This window comes from Suillus plorans, assembly GCF_016647745.1.
Source record: "Suillus plorans strain S12 chromosome Unknown HD556scaffold_16, whole genome shotgun sequence".
Lineage (NCBI taxonomy): Eukaryota > Fungi > Basidiomycota > Agaricomycetes > Boletales > Suillaceae > Suillus > Suillus plorans.
In genome coordinates this window covers 361,927-378,511 of record NW_024537400.1, presented here as the reverse complement: position 1 = coordinate 378,511, position 16,585 = coordinate 361,927, and the positions used below count along the sequence as shown (strand labels likewise).

Sequence of the window (16,585 nt, the reverse complement as noted above, 5' to 3'; positions counted from 1 at the left end):
GACCATGTACAGCAGCCATAGTGAGCAGAATGGGTGGGATGATCTTGATGTGTTGCTTGCCGGGAGTATGATCCAAGCGGAATACACTGTGAATGAATAAGGGCAGACATGCCCTGGGGATGTAGGGTAAACTAGAAAAGAAGCTGGGTAAGAGATTAAAGGAGATGAAGTCGACGATCGCTGACCTGCACCAAACTGGTTCGGTGCATGGATGACTGATACTCTCCTATGAGCCCTATGCCCTATGAAATCATTTTCTCTATGATCTGAAGTCAGACTGAGGCTAAGGGAATTTTTTTCGTTTTTACGAGTTTGCATGCAAGCGGACTGAATATTTTAGTACATTTAATTCGGCAATGAGTTTTGCTTAGTCAGCCATGGTGATGACCCAGACAAAACTCCCACGCATGTCAGGTGACTGTGAAAAATATTTCCCACATATGTTGTCCTGGAAAAACATTCGTAAAACCCTAAATACTAGGCTCGCGTCATTTTCACTTTTCAAACAAAGCAAAGAAAAGACAGACATACAAAGGATTCACATCATGTGACATTTCTTACTCTCTTTCTGGACTTGTCATCAGGAGTTGGATAGGTCACCTGACTAGCAACAAGCCAGGATGACTTAGCAAAATACCCAATGACTCATTATGACTCACTCTGAATATATGACTCACTATGACTAGAAATAACTTTGAACTGACTCACTATGACTCACCCTGAATATATGACTCATTATGACTCTTTATGACTCTTGAATATACTAGTAGCACAGCCACATTTATTGTGTATATAATGACCCCAGTTTTGAAATAAAAAATAAGGAGCAACCAAGTGGGAGTTTTCAGCCCATCTAACATTAAGTTGTGAGTAAGGTGTGATAAGTGTCAGCATCAGTGTCAAGAACTGTTCAAGACTGAGAGGAACATTCTCAAGAGACAGTAATACTGCAAGCTCATCATACTAAACGACTAGCTGCGAGCTCACTGTGTGCAACAACCAGCAAGCAAGGTACAGCCACAGTTTTATTCAATTTTCTATTTTCTATTTTCTTTTCTTTTCTCTTTTGTTTTACTTTCACCAGCCTTTGGTGTTCTCTTTCCAAAAGGCATATTCCAAAATATTTGTGGTGTCTCTACGTCCACCTAAGACTCAGAGTAGCTTAGTGGGGAGACTTAAGGGATTGATAGTGAAGCTTGACCTCACTCATCTGAGTAGTGATACTGAGCCAAGGTTTTCTGTGCCTGCTAGGCTTTAGCTGTTGAAGAGGGGACTTGGTAGTAAATCCAAGGACATCCGTTCCTGAGTCTGTTTGAATACTCAAAGTGAGTTCCTTGACAGCAGGTTCAATATTGAGCTAAGAGTTCTACAATAAAGCATTGGACTAGTCTTGACCTTTGATTCTACCTGTTTTGTGCTGAGGGGGTTGATCATTGTAATTCCGCACCATTCCTTTTGGAGTACAGTTTGGTAAGAGGCCCTGTTGTTGAAAGGAAGCTTGGGGGAGAACTTTCTATTTCTTTGGTTACTGCCATACTGTCGGGCTGACCATTATTTGTTTGTTTGTTTGTTTGTTTCTGTCAAGTCCATAGATTGGATTGACCATTGTAATTACTGAATCTTGCAGAAGTATCTTTAGCTGGACGTACTTTGGGTAGTATACAACTAGCCACCCACGAACGACCACGTTATCAGTCATTGGTATTTGTCTGAATCACTGACCGTGGAGATATTTGTTTTTATAGGTGTTTATCTATAGATCATCTATCTAAGAAGACATCGCGGCAGAAATAGGCTGAATTCAAGGGGATCATGCAAACGTGAATGCTTTAAAAATGTAATTACGCTTGAAGAGACTTAACACGAAGGAACATGTCCGTATCCACAGTGTGAATAACCAAGTAATCTCCATCTGTCTCCGGATCTTTGGCGAGCGCAGCACCTCGGATAATTGACTGGACTGAAATGATCTCAGATGATGAACGAGGTGTGGCACGTACACGCCACAAGCCCAGATCAACATCCCGCCTTTGACGAACACCAATACCAACATTGTAAGGATGGATAATGGCCAAATGAAGGTCAGCATCACCGATTGAGCAACCGAACAAGTACACAAGGCGAGCAATAAATGGTTTGCCGGCAGTTTTCACAATCACACAATCAAACCTCGGCGATCCATAAAATGTTGGGTTGCACCGAAGTAAGTCTTGACGCATGCGCCAATCAACCATGGACTTGTAAGTCACTCGCAGAAATCGGAACTCCGTAATCTATCAAAAATATCATTGAGAATGATCAATTGCAGGGTCGAATAAAGCAATAGCAGGACATACCTGATCCTCGGCTTTGAGATGAAGGACCCTTCCTGGACCGTCTGGCAAGGGAATACCGTTCTGCGGCAGGAACACATTAAGAAAGCCATTTAGCTTTTTTCTGAAGTCGGTGAAAGCTCTGTCAGAGCCGTGTGTGCATGTGATGTCTGAAAAAGAATGCTGGCCCTGCTTCGAACCCAAGTGCACATGCGCGACAGGATCCGGTTCCAAACCCAGAGGCTCGTTTGTCTCTGGGTCAGTGGTAGCCATTCGAACATGCTCATCGAGCTCATCGAGCTCAGTGCACATTGCTGTTGAAGTAAGAAGCCAATGGTCATAGCGTAGGATCTGTAGCTATGTCAGTAAAATTTAGACTTCATTGTAATGTGACGAACCTGAGGAGCTACATCCTCGAAGTTTGTCCGTCGAAGGTAAATTTTTCGTAAAGCGCCATGCATCTTCTCATTGGGCTTAGTGTTGTAGTTGCGTGTTGCGCCTTTAGCCAAGATGTCGTCGAATATGTGCGTGATCATGTGCTTCTTTGGAAAGTTCCAGTTTTTGCTCATCTCAGGTTCCGACTCAGTAATATATTCCTATCGAGACGTTAATCAGAGGATATACTCAATGATCAATCCGATTAACTCACGTCCATCAATTCTGAGAACCTATCCAGGGATGCCCTTCCAGCCGCAATCGTCTCCTCGGTGTGAACTTCCAACGAAGCATATATGTCGAGCTCGATATAGTACCGGACGCAGCGCAAAAGTAGATATCCTAGCTTGGACTGCGAATAGCATAGGACATCTTGTGCTGTAAAGAGAATGAGCTTTAGTTAAGAATTCATATTAGTACCAAATAAATCACGTTCAATGTTTGCGCTCGTACCTTTGATATATCCTCGTGAAACGAGCCATCGTTGAAATCGACTGATACGACGGCTTTAAAGTGCGTGAGGTTAGGCCATCGTGGGATAGCATCAAAGCTAGAGTGGCAGTAGTCAGTACCACAACGAAATCACATAACGACGTTGAACTTAAATAAGATCACATACTTCGCATCGAGTTTGACAGCAGCTTCCCGTCCAAGATCGGAAATCCAGAAGAGAATGTCCTTCCACAGGTGGTCCTCCCATAACCCTTCATGATTCATATGCAGGCGGTCAACAGAAAGCGCACGATGAACATCTGGAAGAAAAATTTTCCAGAATACATTCTTTTAATGTAACGAAATCAGCCAGTCTGTTAGCGGCAGTACAGCAACACATACCTCGACATTTCGGAGTGAATAAGCCTTTAGATCCTCTTCCCGTTCCCTTTCTGTATGCTTTGCTCTTGCTGCGCGAAGGACATGTTGGGAATTGTGAGTCGTGCGCAAAGCAAAGACACGATTGGCTGACTGCTCATCCTGCGGCACTAGACAGATTGGGCAAGGAAATTTGCCTTTCACACCGCGAATCAATGCCATGACACTTCTGTTACAGTAGATAAGCCTCGTAGTAGAGCAGTAAACTAACTGGTACTTACTGTTCTTCATAATCCCCGCTTAGGATCAGTACCAAGGGCCAGAGACAGCGTCGAATCTGATCCCCACATTCAAACCAGTAGCCGGTTTTTGAATGCAGCTCAATTGACTGGAGGAGTTGGTAGAACGACTTATGCCACACCGCATTTTTGAAGTCTACAAAACTCTTCTTTCTGGTATGTTTTTGATCCTCGGCGACCTAGTAAAATAGTCAGTAACGACACTAGTAGCAACACTTATTGTTAGATACTAACAATCGGCAACCAGCCAACAACACGACCTCCTCCTAGGGCTGTGTTGCTGTTACGAATGTGAACGGGAAGGTTCGCGATACGGGCGATAATCGGATAGCCCTTGGCAGTCCCAAAAGAAGATAGTTTGTTTTTGTCAGCATATAGAATGAATGCGAGTGGCTTTGCGTCCGGCGGAAGTTGAGACTACAACAGAGATGAAACACGATAGACTAAGAAGATCCTACAAGACATACCTGTGCATTCCAGAAGGCATCGGCAGTCCATGGTTCATCTATGAAGCGGACAAATTGTTCTCCATTAAATTTGGAAAGACGTTGTGCATCAAATACAAAGTGGTATGCGAGACGTCTGTCTCGCAATAGATCAAGCGCCCAGTCCCAGAGGGGGCGATAGTGCATTTCAAACTCATGTGTCTCATCGTGGTGCTCAACAGATACTATATCCTTTTGAAACTAGTGTACACTAAGTATTAATCAGCGCTGAGAAATACACAAAATGAAAACAATCACCGGTGTATAACGCTGCGAAGCCATTTCCCATAGCGAGCGAACCTCGTCATGACTCTGCAACGTAAATGTGTCTGTGCCGCTGGCAGATCGATGAACGAGGTCAAGCAATCGGTTTGTCTGCTCTTTGGTCAGCGCAGCTTCAAGTGCGATCTCTGCGACTTCGAAGTCCAGTCGCGTCCGGAAGGGCTCCCAAGGTGAGTTGTTACGAGGTACCTGAGCCTCTGAAGGGCGACCACGGGAAAATTCGGAAAAGTGATGTATAGTCGAAGGTTGTTTGCTGTGCGGATGGTACTCGACTTTAATGTCGTCGAGTTCATAAGGGGGCTCGTTGGGATGATTGAGGTCAGGGACATCGGAAAACGCAGGAGGGTCAAAGTCAATTGATTCGCGTCTATGCGGCGACGACCCTTGCATATCTGATGTAGATAGAATGTAATCAGTAATACGACGAATTCAAAGAATGAGGAAATGATACCAATTTCGTTCTCTATACCCTCGTTTTCTACCACACCGCCTTCATCTTGTGCTGCCCAGATCGCAACAGGGTTTACTACGTAGTTATATCAGAACAAAAAGAAGATCACTTAGACTGGAAGTGGTGTACTCACTCGCAGATCCAGTGTGCGCGTTCTGAAGAGTTTTCTGTTGTTTGCGGAGCCTTCGATGCTCCTTGCGATGTTCTGTACCATTATATCAAAATAGATAACTGTTAGTACTTTAGAACATCTGGTGGCTTACCCTTTTGCTCAGCAATCCGAACTATATCAGCAAGTTGTTCGTCCTCCCACCGTTCCCGATCTTGCTTTTCACACTTCTTTAAGTGAGAAGCTAATCCTCGAGTTCGAATTTCTAAACCACAAATATTGCAGTGGGTACTCTCAGATGCTCGCTGCCGCTTTGTCGGCAGCGTCTTGGGCATTGAGGTCTATCGCGGGTGGTGGATGTAGAGGAAGGAGAGCGTTACACATACCATGCTTATCGTACGACGTAAGGTCATTGAAACTCAGTCTATACGTCGTAATCTCGACGTAATTCCAGTCATAATGATGGTTAAAATAACCACGAGGCACATTAAAATGCGGGAGCATTACAATGCTCGGGAAAAATCTCCGACATACTCACGTCCTGTGCACAATGTTTGGGCAGTAATCTATATCTTTTGTGCAAGTCCATCCGCTGCACTACCAGACGTAGATTCTGTCAAAACAACAATTGAGAAGAAGGAGAAACGCATTTTTTGCAAGGTGATAGTATGGAATTTTCTGAGGGGGATCTCTGACTCGGAGAATGGAGTAGAAAGACGACCAGTTTTTATATTCTCCGTATACTAATTGGTATGCTTCTGATCAATTGTTATTGCTGGGTTCGTACTGTGTTGGGTGTGTAGCTCACAAGGGCACGCGCACTCGTGCCCCGGACCATGATATATGTGAGTTCTCCCACGTGAATCACTGATGTTGAACCGTCTCCGTATCTTGCCACGATTTGCGCTCCACTCTTTTGCAATTTGGAAATGTTATTTGCGTGCTGCTGCCGATGGCAAAGAGCAACCGTTTCGTTCTGTGACCTGGCATCATTTCTGCTTACTGAAATTGAAACGCACAAATACTCGACCCGTCCCGGGCAGCTTTCTGTTGAGCTTGCATAAGTTGCAATGCTGTCGCGATCGCAGTTTGGCTCATGGTCTGAGTTTACAATTAGCTGCCTTCTACTTCCATTTTCGCCATCTATCTCACACTGTCTCATCTGCTACGCCCATTTTACAGCGTCAGCATTGCTCCTACGTAAATGAGTTCATTGGCAAGTGACTCACCGGTACATCACCATGATACTCTCGAGCTGGCTCTACCACACAGTTGACTCGACTGCAGCAGCGGTCTCACCGACGCCGAGCATTCGATTTCGAATTTGATAATGTCAAAAGGTGACCTATTGTTAGTTTTATTATGGCGATTACTGATTCTCAGTGCTCACAGAACAAAAGCATCGACTGATAAGCTTTCAATGCGAGAATGGTTCGGATTGGTCCGGACGGCCATCAGATACAACTTGAATGATCAACCCAGATGTGGTCTGGCCCTGCGTCCCGTGTCGAACCTCCAATCGAACGGCACTTCATTTCGCAAGAATTCGGGTTCGAAATTTGATTCAGGACTGAATTGCAGTAGCACTTTGTCAAGATATATTGGCCCTTGCCCAGGGTTTTCATTCGTACAGCTCATCAGTGGCACTGGATACGGATTTAAATTAAAGCCATGCTATCGACTTCGCTCGTCGACATGACACGAAGATACGAGCGGACCGGTGGACCGCTTCTCAGGCTGCGAACCCAAAGTCCGGTCATGGCATCTTACCCAGTATTACTGCCAGCAAAGACAAGGAAGCACTTGCTGCCGCACTTGCATTTAAGCATCGTGTTTTCCGTGGTTAAAAGAAAGATCGAATTCTCCTTTTCATTCCCCCATCTGAATCCAAAACGGGCTGTCTCTGAGCAGGCTCCTTCGACTCGTTGAGGTTATATCACGACTCACGACTCATCCGAACATGGGCAGCATCGCCTTCGGTAACTTGCTTTGGATTTCTGTCCAACCGCTCATACGCATGTAAGGATTCTTTTCAAGTTGCCCTTGCGCTTTTTTTCACGCTCGTTGTCGTTCCTTCAGGTTCTTGTGCGTAGCATGCGGATTCGGAATCACAAAGGTAGGCTTGTTACCCGCCATGGCATCTCTTGGGATGGGGCAAGTCATCATGGTAAGATTTTTTCGATTTGAGGTGAGGATGCACGACTGATCGACAGTAGAATATTACAATTCCAAGCCTGATGTTCTCGACGATCATACCATCGTTCCACTCATCCAACATTGCCGAACTCGGTGCGACTCTGTGCTTTTTTTACGTCTTTTTTGACCGAAGTTGTTTCTAGGCCCTCTTGTCATTATTGCGGTGATATATATGCTGATCGGTATAACTCTGTCGTGGATCATCAAGCAACTCTTTTGGGTTCCTCACAGATTCCGGCATGGAATTCTAATGGCTGGAGGATGGGCAAACGTCAGTGATATACGTAAGCTCGCTGAACCCCGTTTGCCGTACATTCTGTCTGATACTTGTTTGTATAGCTATCTCTGTGACCATGAGCGTAATGGCGTCAGCTCCTTTCAAGGGAACTGATGATGCGAACCTGGCGGTGGGCTATATCGCTGTTTTTATGCTGGTATGGTCCGTGAGTATATCGGTTATGCAGTTACCTCCATTCACTACAACGTTCGTAGGTCACGATATTTCCTCTTGGCGGATACCGGTTGATTATGATGGATTTCGATGGTCCTGACTTGGACAATGATCGAGTCAAGGAGAAGCTGAGGGCCAAACACTCGAAGATATTGTCGAGACTTACTGTTGGATTTGTCTGCCTCAGGCGGATCTTTCTGTTTAACCATTCACCTGTCAGGGAACTTCATACCGAAGTCGGTCAGAATAGTACTGGGGAAAAAGAGCCTCCTCATGCGACATCCACGCATGAGGACTCTGTCACCGCGTGTTATAAACCACCGGAACAAGAAGAAATCGGAGTATCGACATTGACGAATGAAGAACTGCCTGCTTCTCCTTCGTTTACATCAATACAGCCCGGTCCGGTTTTGACTGACGAAGCCCAGAAAGTCTCTACAACTACTACTAATCTTCCTGACTCGCTCGCTGGGCACGTCGCGGTGACGCAAGTTCATTGGTTTAAAAAGATTATCGGTCTGACATGGAGATTTTTGCGATCCGCCATGACTCCTCCATCTTTGTCGATCATCTTCTCATTCACCATCGCCATCATTCCTCCTTTGAAGGCGCTTTTTGTTGCAGGCGTTCCAGGCACCCATATACCTTCAGCGCCTGATGGTCAACCTCCACTCGCTTTTATCATGAAGACGTCCACCTTTCTGGGTAGCGCATCAGTACCGATGGGTTTGATTCTCCTTGGGTCTGCTCTCGCCAGACTTAGCATCCCGCGAAACCAGTGGAGTTCTCTCCCTCTCTGTGCCATCGGGAGTGTTGCTATTGGCAGACTCGTCGTGATGCCCGTGCTGGGCATTCTTATTTGCCAGCAATTCACACGTTTCGGACTGATAGATCCCTCCAACAATGTGCTCAGATTCGTCTGCCTGTACGTCCCCTTTTTGAACGTTTGAGGCTGGATGAGACCTGACCTTGGGCATTAGCCTCGTGTCGGGTTTGCCCTCTGCGTCCATGCTGGTAGTGTTTGTTTATTCTTGGTCTTGGCCATGATATTGAGCAACGTTTACCAGGTGTTCTTCACTCAAGTGTACTCTGGGACGGGTAATGCTGAGCATCTAGCAGCGTTTCTGATACCCCAGTACATCATCGTGTTTATATCGATGACGGCCTTCATTACTCTGACGCTTGATATTCTGTTTGGATGATGCCCTGAAGCAGGGATGTCTGGAGCTACGAATATCCTGGTGGATGCGTACTCTCACCAATCCGCCGTTCTCGCCGGCCGTTTTAGACGTGCGCACCTGTCACGGTGAAGATGGGACGACTTTAGCGTGCTTTCGATATGTAGCATATATGCTGTCTTGTACGTGGCTTATTGCATGCTCCGTCATATGTTTGCGCCGGCGAATGCAGTCGGCACCATGGCTGATGAGGTTCTCGGGGATCCTGGACTCGACTTGCAGGTTTTATATACGTTGTCCGTCAGTGGGGAAGTGGACTATCCTGACATCACTGAGCCAGTGATGAGAAAGCCGTCACGCTAACGACCAGGGTAAGGATTGCTAGCCCTGCCAAGTAGAGTGTGCCGAGTAACGCTGAACTTGTATTGCTACGAGGAACATTGAATATTGTGAGCACGGCCAATGATGAAGACAGTGGTACATCACTATGATACCAGGATATTGTCGAACAATGGTCGTGCGCTGCGAGGGATGACATGGACATGACAGACGCAGCTACGGTGACCGATATGTATATGAGCGTCAAACGAGCCTGCCATTCTGGGGTACTTGGCGCGGCCAAATGTCACAACTTGACAGGGGACCCTTTGTTTGTCGGGTTGCACAAGCGTTTAAAGGGCACTTTTAGACCAGCGGTAAAAAGCAGGTGTCAAAGACGGTCTTCTCGATGCCGGCCGGCCTGTAGTATGACATGTGCAAAATAATGCGTGACGTGAGTTGCAGATATGCCGCGGGCGAGTCTATTCCCCATGACGTCGCTGTAGGTCACTGCGGACTGCGGTATAATGCCTTCGTCGAAGAAAGATTCAATGTGTCGTCATTGCTTCTAGCTGAAACACGAAATGATAAACCCTTCTGTAAGTTGTCATAGCACCATGACTCACTAATCTTGATGGGCCGAACCATGTACATAAGGGTATACCACAGGTAATAAGCCTAGACCGAACACCTGCCAGTGTAATTCGCTTCAACGCCATGCAGCTTCTAGGGTACTTTGTCTCTCTTCAATACAAAATATTGTCGAGTCTTGCCCCAAGTAGCTATAGGACATATGATTACGTGATCATGTGATCTGGAATCCGGGGTATCAGTGATCACAATTATAATGTCAAGCCAAGTATTTCCGACTTGGGCAGGTCTTTTAGACCACTCGGCGGCCATCGATGGGTGCAAAGATTAAAATATAAAGCCCACCAAAACCTTGAAAAGTGGCGTGGAGTGATGCGGTTATGTACATGGAGTCCGTTATTAGCTTAGAAGCGGATCTAGTACTCTGCAGAATAGCCGCCCATTTGAATTTGATTACACAATTAGATCAGTTTTCTTTTTCGGGCTCTATACTCCCGCCGGATAAATAGCAGGGTTCAATGTTCAATCTCAACCTCGTCCGCGTTGGTCATCTTCTCTCTACCGCCCACTTTCTCAGTCCGCTCATTCTTCATCAACATGTCTGACGTCGAGAAGGCTAACTCCACCCACCAGATGTATGACAGGCAGACAAAGCCCAGTGCCCCTCCCCCAACCCGTATCGCCAACCCAGGTGCACTGTAAGTTCGTCGTGTTTGTCGCGCCCGCCGGCGTTCTGAACTCGTTATATCAGCGGTCTCTTCTCCTTCGCATCCACGACTTTCATTCTCTCTCTCTACAACCTCAACGCGCGTGGAGTTGTAGCCCCCAATGTAGTCGTCGGTATGGCCTGTTTCTGTGGTGGTCTTGCTCAGCTTCTCGCTGGTATGTGGGAGTTTCCGCGCGGCAATGTATTTGGTGCAACAGGTTAGTCACTTTTGACATTGGTGTCTTTTCCTGCCATGGTTGTCACACATTAAGGACGTGTTGTCCTCCCCGGCAACGCGATCGCCCTAGTCATGTGATCTGGATCGGAACTTGCCTATTTGTACTCGAGTTATTCGGTACCAATGCGGTGCCAGGGAAAACATTCTGCAACAACGCTCCCGCTTCATTGACATTACTTATTTCACTGATTCCATCAAGTGATGAATATAATGCTGACTATTTTGTTGCTCAGCTTTCACATCCTATGGCGCGTTCTGGATGTCATTCGCCACTATCTACCTACCCAACTCTGGAATTATCGCCGCATACGGGGACAATGTTGACGAACTTAATCAGGCAGTCGGCATTTACCTGATCACATGGTTTATGGTCACCTTCTTACTCCTGTGCGTCGCGCTTTCTTTTGGGTTCTATACAACTTCTAATGCGTTTCTAATTTTTAGGATCGGAGCGCTACGCCGTAACATCAGCTTCATTGCGCTCCTCTTCTTCTTGTGTATCACCTTTATACTCCTCGCGGCGGGTGCCTGGACAGCCAAGCTCAACATCACAAAGGCTGGTGGCGGATTCGGCATCCTTACCGCAATGATTGCATACTACTGCGGTCTTTCCGAGTTGCTAGTCAAGGGAGAGAGCTGGTTTGGCCTTCCTATGGGAATTATCAAGCAAGGACGCGTGGACTGAGCGCCGGACTGATCAGTCTGCGTGGGATAGATAGTTACTGAACATCTTGCATCGTGGACACCTATCTTCGCGTCTTTCCCTCAAAAATAGTTAGCATTCGATCACTCCACCCCACCTACGTATTGTCCTTTCATACCCTGCGATACCACCCTCCAATCTGACAACCCATTTCGCAATACTATTCCTTACGGTCCTCAACCTGTATAGATCACTCCTTTGGCTTTGGATTCCCTTGTGTCCGCCTTTCAACCATTTTTTACCATATTTAATCATTCGCAGCGGCGATTGAACAATTGCGATGGAATCGCGCACTTGCAAGTATCGGATGAGTTTTTCCAACCCTGGATGAGCCTTGAAATTAAAATATTAAGGACCAACGCCCATATGTACGTAAATTTAGAAGCTCCTCATACGTGCTTCTCGGATGCTTTGGGATCATGGTTATAAATATCGCACTCCCAGGTTCCAGGGTCACCCAGTTTGAATTTGAGCCACGGTTCTTGATGAGAAGTATTTTCAATCAGTGTGAGGAATACAAGCAGTTCAGGGAAGACAGCCAAAAACATCGCTTTACTCCCTGATTTTTTTTTCGAAAGCGTGGTCCGCAATCGAAGACGTGACGGGGTTAGCAAGTTTCTTTATCCCCATGTACTCGGTCTTATCTTGGCTAGTGCATCGGTCCGATAATGTATCAGTACGACTAGAAAAAAATATTCCGATGCGTCAGACTAGTACTAGCAGTATACGACGTACGTGATTCGCTGGGCGACGCGAATGAAACCATTTCCAGCGTAGCGGCATCATGTCAAAGTCATCCAATCACCACCATTTCACTTCGGCAAGACAGGGGTGGAAGATAGTGAGTCCTGCCTGTGTACACGGAGGCGATGTGTCGTGTACAGTGAATCCGACGATCAGGAAAGTTGATTGGTTGTCCCCCCCACAATCGTGGAGGACACGTTGGGGGTGGGGATGTTACTGTGTGAACGCCGACTGCTTGAATTTATGGGTATAATATGGGTGCTATCCAAGACCCGGGACCGCGTGGGACAGAATATCCGGTTTCCAACATCAGCCCCGGGGATGGTGCGTGAGTTCGAGTTGAAGAAGTCAAATTGCACGGTTGCCCCTGCCAAGAAAAACATTCATCTGCGTACCCAGGGTACGGCTCCGAGATGCGTACGTTACCTGTTCTTAGGGGTGTTAGAAGCAATTTGCCGATACGATAGAAGCAGACTGCATAAACTTGCGCGAAGGAACGCTAACGTTCTATTTCGGGCGTCAAGTTTGCGATGACGACAGGTTCAGCGCTGAGGCCTAAAAATGTCGCCTACGCGACTAGTGCCTTATGAGTGACCCAAGCGATGGTATGACATGAATAGATATATCTGACCTGACTGTTGGTGCCTCCAAGACAGAATCGGAATGGAGCTCGCGACGCGCACCATGAGAAAGCCTAGAAAGTCGTTGGCGTTGCTCGTCTTGACTTGATGTACAGCGGAGGAAAGCAGAATTTTGAATCTGCTTGCACGTAGCGAATCGACCAAAAGCTGTTCGTAAAGGGAACATGTCACTAGAATTGCAGGAGTGCTTTGACGGGGCCTCACCATGCGAATCTGTAGAGAGCTTAATCGATTATCAAAACGGGCCCGGGGCTTAAGCCCTCAGTCAAGAATATTGTCTTGACGAAGGGCTTGAGCTCCGAAAAAGGTGGACACGACCCTGGTCACATCGGTCCCGGCCAGGATGGATTGTGTTACATTGTGTAAGGTCGACCACGGTGACCTTTGAACAACTGCCAAGATACTTCATCGTCAATTCTTGGTTGCGACGTCTTCGGGAAAAATTCATACGCCACTTGAAAAAAAATAACTCGTATGGGCGATCCGATAAGTTACCATCGATCTCGGCGGATTGATTGGACGATCGTATGAGCGGGAATGAGTCAACTGGAGCCTCATGGCAGGCTGGTAGAAGAAGGGATGATGTGAATGAATGCGATATGTAGCAAGCCCTGGTGGATTCGTTCTAACTTCTGATAGAAATCAGAGATAGAAAAAAAGTGACGTAATACGACTGGCCAGCTTATGGAGGGAAAGCGTGCCGCACACGGTGGCGGTGAGAGAAGCCACTACAGCTAGCCAATAGGTTCTTTAATCTCAGTGCTCACCATACTCTCCAAGGCACACGCCACGCAAAGGATTGATCTAGATTGCGGCAGATGTACTATGGCACTTCTGGCAACAGTAGCCAAAAACTAATCCGAGCAACTGCAGCGAAGGGGAGGCCATTACCCATATATATGCGAGGTACTATATCTTGGGGGGTTACGTCGTGACGTGAAGACGGAGAGGATATCCAAAGATCTTGCGACGCCTTCAGGTAGATGATGTACTGAATATAGCACTCATGACCAATTAATCAACGGGGTATTCATTCAAAGGATGGAAACAAGGTCGTAATGGCATCCCTTGGCGGATAAGGATTACTAAATACCAGTGTCAGTGGATGCGGGTAATTGGAAGAATAATAAGTTGTTATACGTACGCCACGAGATAGATTGAGTCATGAATTTTCATCGCGGGTGGCCGAGAAACTAACACTTTACCGCTTCTTGGTTGGTTCTGGCGGCTCACAAAACATCGGACCAATCCGATACTCTTGAATTCAAAGTCTTTCAGACCATGGACACAGGACTCAAATCTGCCATGGTCTCGATTGTTGGCAGAAGTTGATGCTAATGGTGGTGTGTGGAGTCTTGGTAGCCGAACCATGCGAACACGGAGGGTGGAGGGTACCCAAACGGTGCAGGCTATACATCCTCGCGACATTCGCTCGGTGGCACCTTGTGACCTAATCGCCGTGACTATGATTGCCATCCATGGCAAACTGCCCTCAAAAACCAGCCATGATGGCTGGATCAAGCAAGAAACGAGGCATAGATTGGTCTATATCGGCTGCATATGGTGTAAGTAGCGTGTTCTAATACATAGCGCAGATCATACCCGAGAACTCAAAGGCCCCTGACATGTCACCTCACCAGCCAACGCCGTCAATGCCATGCCTTGAGTTGGCAGTAACCTGAAGGAGCTGGCATGCTTGTGAGACGCGACCGGCATGGACCGAAACTCCGCTTGCTTTACATTTGCGCGCTTGTTTCCTGATTTTCGACAACAAATTTGCGGGCCATCTCTTTTCTATCTGTCCATCATGTCCTCTAACGTGCCCATTGCTCATGGTGATATTACAGCACCGACTCCACAGAACACGCCCTTGACGCACGCTCCAATCGCTGCTGGTCTTTCGCGTCCAACAGTCCCCGACATCTCGGAAGATAATGAACCAGCCGAAGATGAAAGTGAAGATCCTGCTCAGATAGCTGGTGCTCAGGCCGCGATGTTGGGTCTTGTTCAAGGTCGTCTTGCAGATCTTGTCGGAAAGAGCTCTGGGTATATTGAGAGTCTGCCCATCGACGTGAAGAAGAGTGTAGAAGCCTTGAAAGGGGTTCAGGTCAAGCAAAATGAGCTGCAGAATCAGTACAAGCGCGAATGCCTGGAACTTGAGAAGAAGGTCCGTCATTATTTTCTTAACTTGTGTTGCTGTCTGATTTAAAAAAAATTCTTTCTTTCTATCAGTACCTCGAGCTTCAACAACCTCTATATGAGCGGAGAAACGCGATTATCTCGGGTGCTGCTCAAGCTACTGCCGAGGAGATCGAAGCTGGCAGTCAAGCTTCTTTGAAGGATGATCCATTATACACGCCACTTCCCAGTGATGAAGGCGCACCAGCAGCTATCCCAGAGTTTTGGCTTACCGCACTTCGCAATCATGTTGGACTCTCGGAGATCATCACAGAACGAGACGCTAGTGCACTCAAGAACCTCACTGACATTCGGTTATCGTACCTTCCAAGTGACTCACCAAAACCCGGATTCAAGATCAGCTTTATCTTCAGCCCAAATGATTACTTCGAGAATGACGTTCTTGATAAGACTTACCTCTATCAGGAAGAGGTAGGCTATACTGGTGACTTCGTGTACGATCACGCGATCGGCACGGAGATTAAGTGGAAAGAGGAAAAAGACTTGACGAAGGAGTTTGAGATCAAAAAACAACGGAACAAGAGTACGATCATTTGTGTTCTGATTGAACGCGTCTCATCATCTTCTTTAGACACAAATCGCACGCGACTGGTTCGCAAAGCACGCCCAACCGACTCGTTTTTCAACTTTTTCTTGCCACCTGTGCCACCTGAAAACGAGGGTGAGGATATGGATGACGAGGACCTCGTTGAACTGGAGGAGAAACTGGAGATGGACTACCAGATTGGCGAGGACCTCAAGGAGAAGGTTAGATACCCCCGCAATCATATCGGAATATTGCTGACTAATGATAAATGCTCTAGATCATCCCACGTGCCATTGACTATTTCACTGGCAAAGCCCTTGAATACGACGTTATGGATGAAGACGAAGACGACTTTGACGAGCTGGATGATGAAGACGAGGACGGCCAGTTCGATGACGAGGTATGATTCTGCTACCTATGGACGTCACCCACTGTGGCTCATCCCTTTCAAGGACTCTGATTCTGAGGTTGAGTTGCCAAGACGTCGCGGTCCTCCCAAAGGCCGTGGCGGCTCGAGTGCTGGTGCTGTCAACCCCGAAGAGTGCAAGCAGCAGTAGGCGAACATCCATCCCATCTCTACGATTTGACACCACCCTCTAAAATTTTCTGTCGTTGCATTGTTGACATGAATTAATACAATCTCCTCCTGCCTGTTCTTACATGTAAACACACCTTGCTGTGCAACTCTCATTTTTTTCTGACGCAGAACTAGTTTTCAGTCGTTGCTCGAATCTTTTCTACTAGCCCTAATTAATCAGGGTGTTGTATATAAAGGTCTTACGTGTTTGCTTCAGTTTGCACCTAGCATAATGGAACGTGACGAATGGATGTCCTAGGGGCTTCCTCTTTGTTTGCGATGTACTACTTAGGACCGCTGTATATTTTTTTTTCATAAAATACACTCAAAAATT

The 16,585-nt window shown here is 46.7% G+C and overlaps 4 protein-coding genes across 4 annotated transcripts; 3 read left to right on the top strand and 1 right to left on the bottom strand.

Moving 5' to 3' along the window:
• Positions 1–1,841: 1,841 nt before the first annotated feature.
• Positions 1,842–5,577, bottom strand: HD556DRAFT_1465398 (uncharacterized protein; the record flags this gene model as incomplete). The annotated part of the gene is made up of 14 exons (XM_041308345.1): positions 5,338–5,577; positions 5,208–5,279; positions 5,075–5,149; positions 4,600–5,015; positions 4,324–4,542; positions 4,091–4,273; positions 3,839–4,035; positions 3,582–3,786; positions 3,367–3,527; positions 3,201–3,297; positions 2,962–3,141; positions 2,711–2,908; positions 2,337–2,663; positions 1,842–2,273 (listed from the first exon to the last, which is right to left on the bottom strand). Exons 1-14 carry the CDS (start codon positions 5,516–5,518, stop codon positions 1,842–1,844), a joined length of 2,943 nt encoding a protein of 980 aa, XP_041162519.1. The 5' UTR covers positions 5,519–5,577.
• Positions 5,578–7,013: 1,436 nt separating this feature from the next.
• Positions 7,014–9,256, top strand: HD556DRAFT_253987 (auxin efflux carrier). The gene is made up of 8 exons (XM_041310037.1): positions 7,014–7,202; positions 7,263–7,350; positions 7,400–7,472; positions 7,523–7,663; positions 7,719–7,822; positions 7,872–8,755; positions 8,811–8,844; positions 8,898–9,256. Exons 1-8 carry the CDS (start codon positions 7,144–7,146, stop codon positions 9,030–9,032), a joined length of 1,518 nt encoding a protein of 505 aa, XP_041162518.1. The 5' UTR covers positions 7,014–7,143; the 3' UTR covers positions 9,033–9,256.
• A 1,187-nt stretch (positions 9,257–10,443) lies between these two features.
• Positions 10,444–11,874, top strand: HD556DRAFT_1356444 (Gpr1 family protein). Its single transcript, XM_041302497.1, has 4 exons — positions 10,444–10,615; positions 10,669–10,841; positions 11,095–11,248; positions 11,306–11,874. Exons 1-4 carry the CDS (start codon positions 10,515–10,517, stop codon positions 11,544–11,546), a joined length of 669 nt encoding a protein of 222 aa, XP_041162517.1. The 5' UTR covers positions 10,444–10,514; the 3' UTR covers positions 11,547–11,874.
• Positions 11,875–14,656: 2,782 nt separating this feature from the next.
• Positions 14,657–16,575, top strand: HD556DRAFT_1356437 (NAP-domain-containing protein). Its single transcript, XM_041302496.1, has 5 exons — positions 14,657–15,116; positions 15,182–15,671; positions 15,720–15,895; positions 15,952–16,074; positions 16,127–16,575. The coding sequence occupies exons 1-5, from the start codon at positions 14,664–14,666 to the stop codon at positions 16,229–16,231; spliced, it is 1,347 nt and encodes a 448-aa protein (XP_041162516.1). The 5' UTR covers positions 14,657–14,663; the 3' UTR covers positions 16,232–16,575.
• Positions 16,576–16,585: the final 10 nt, after the last annotated feature.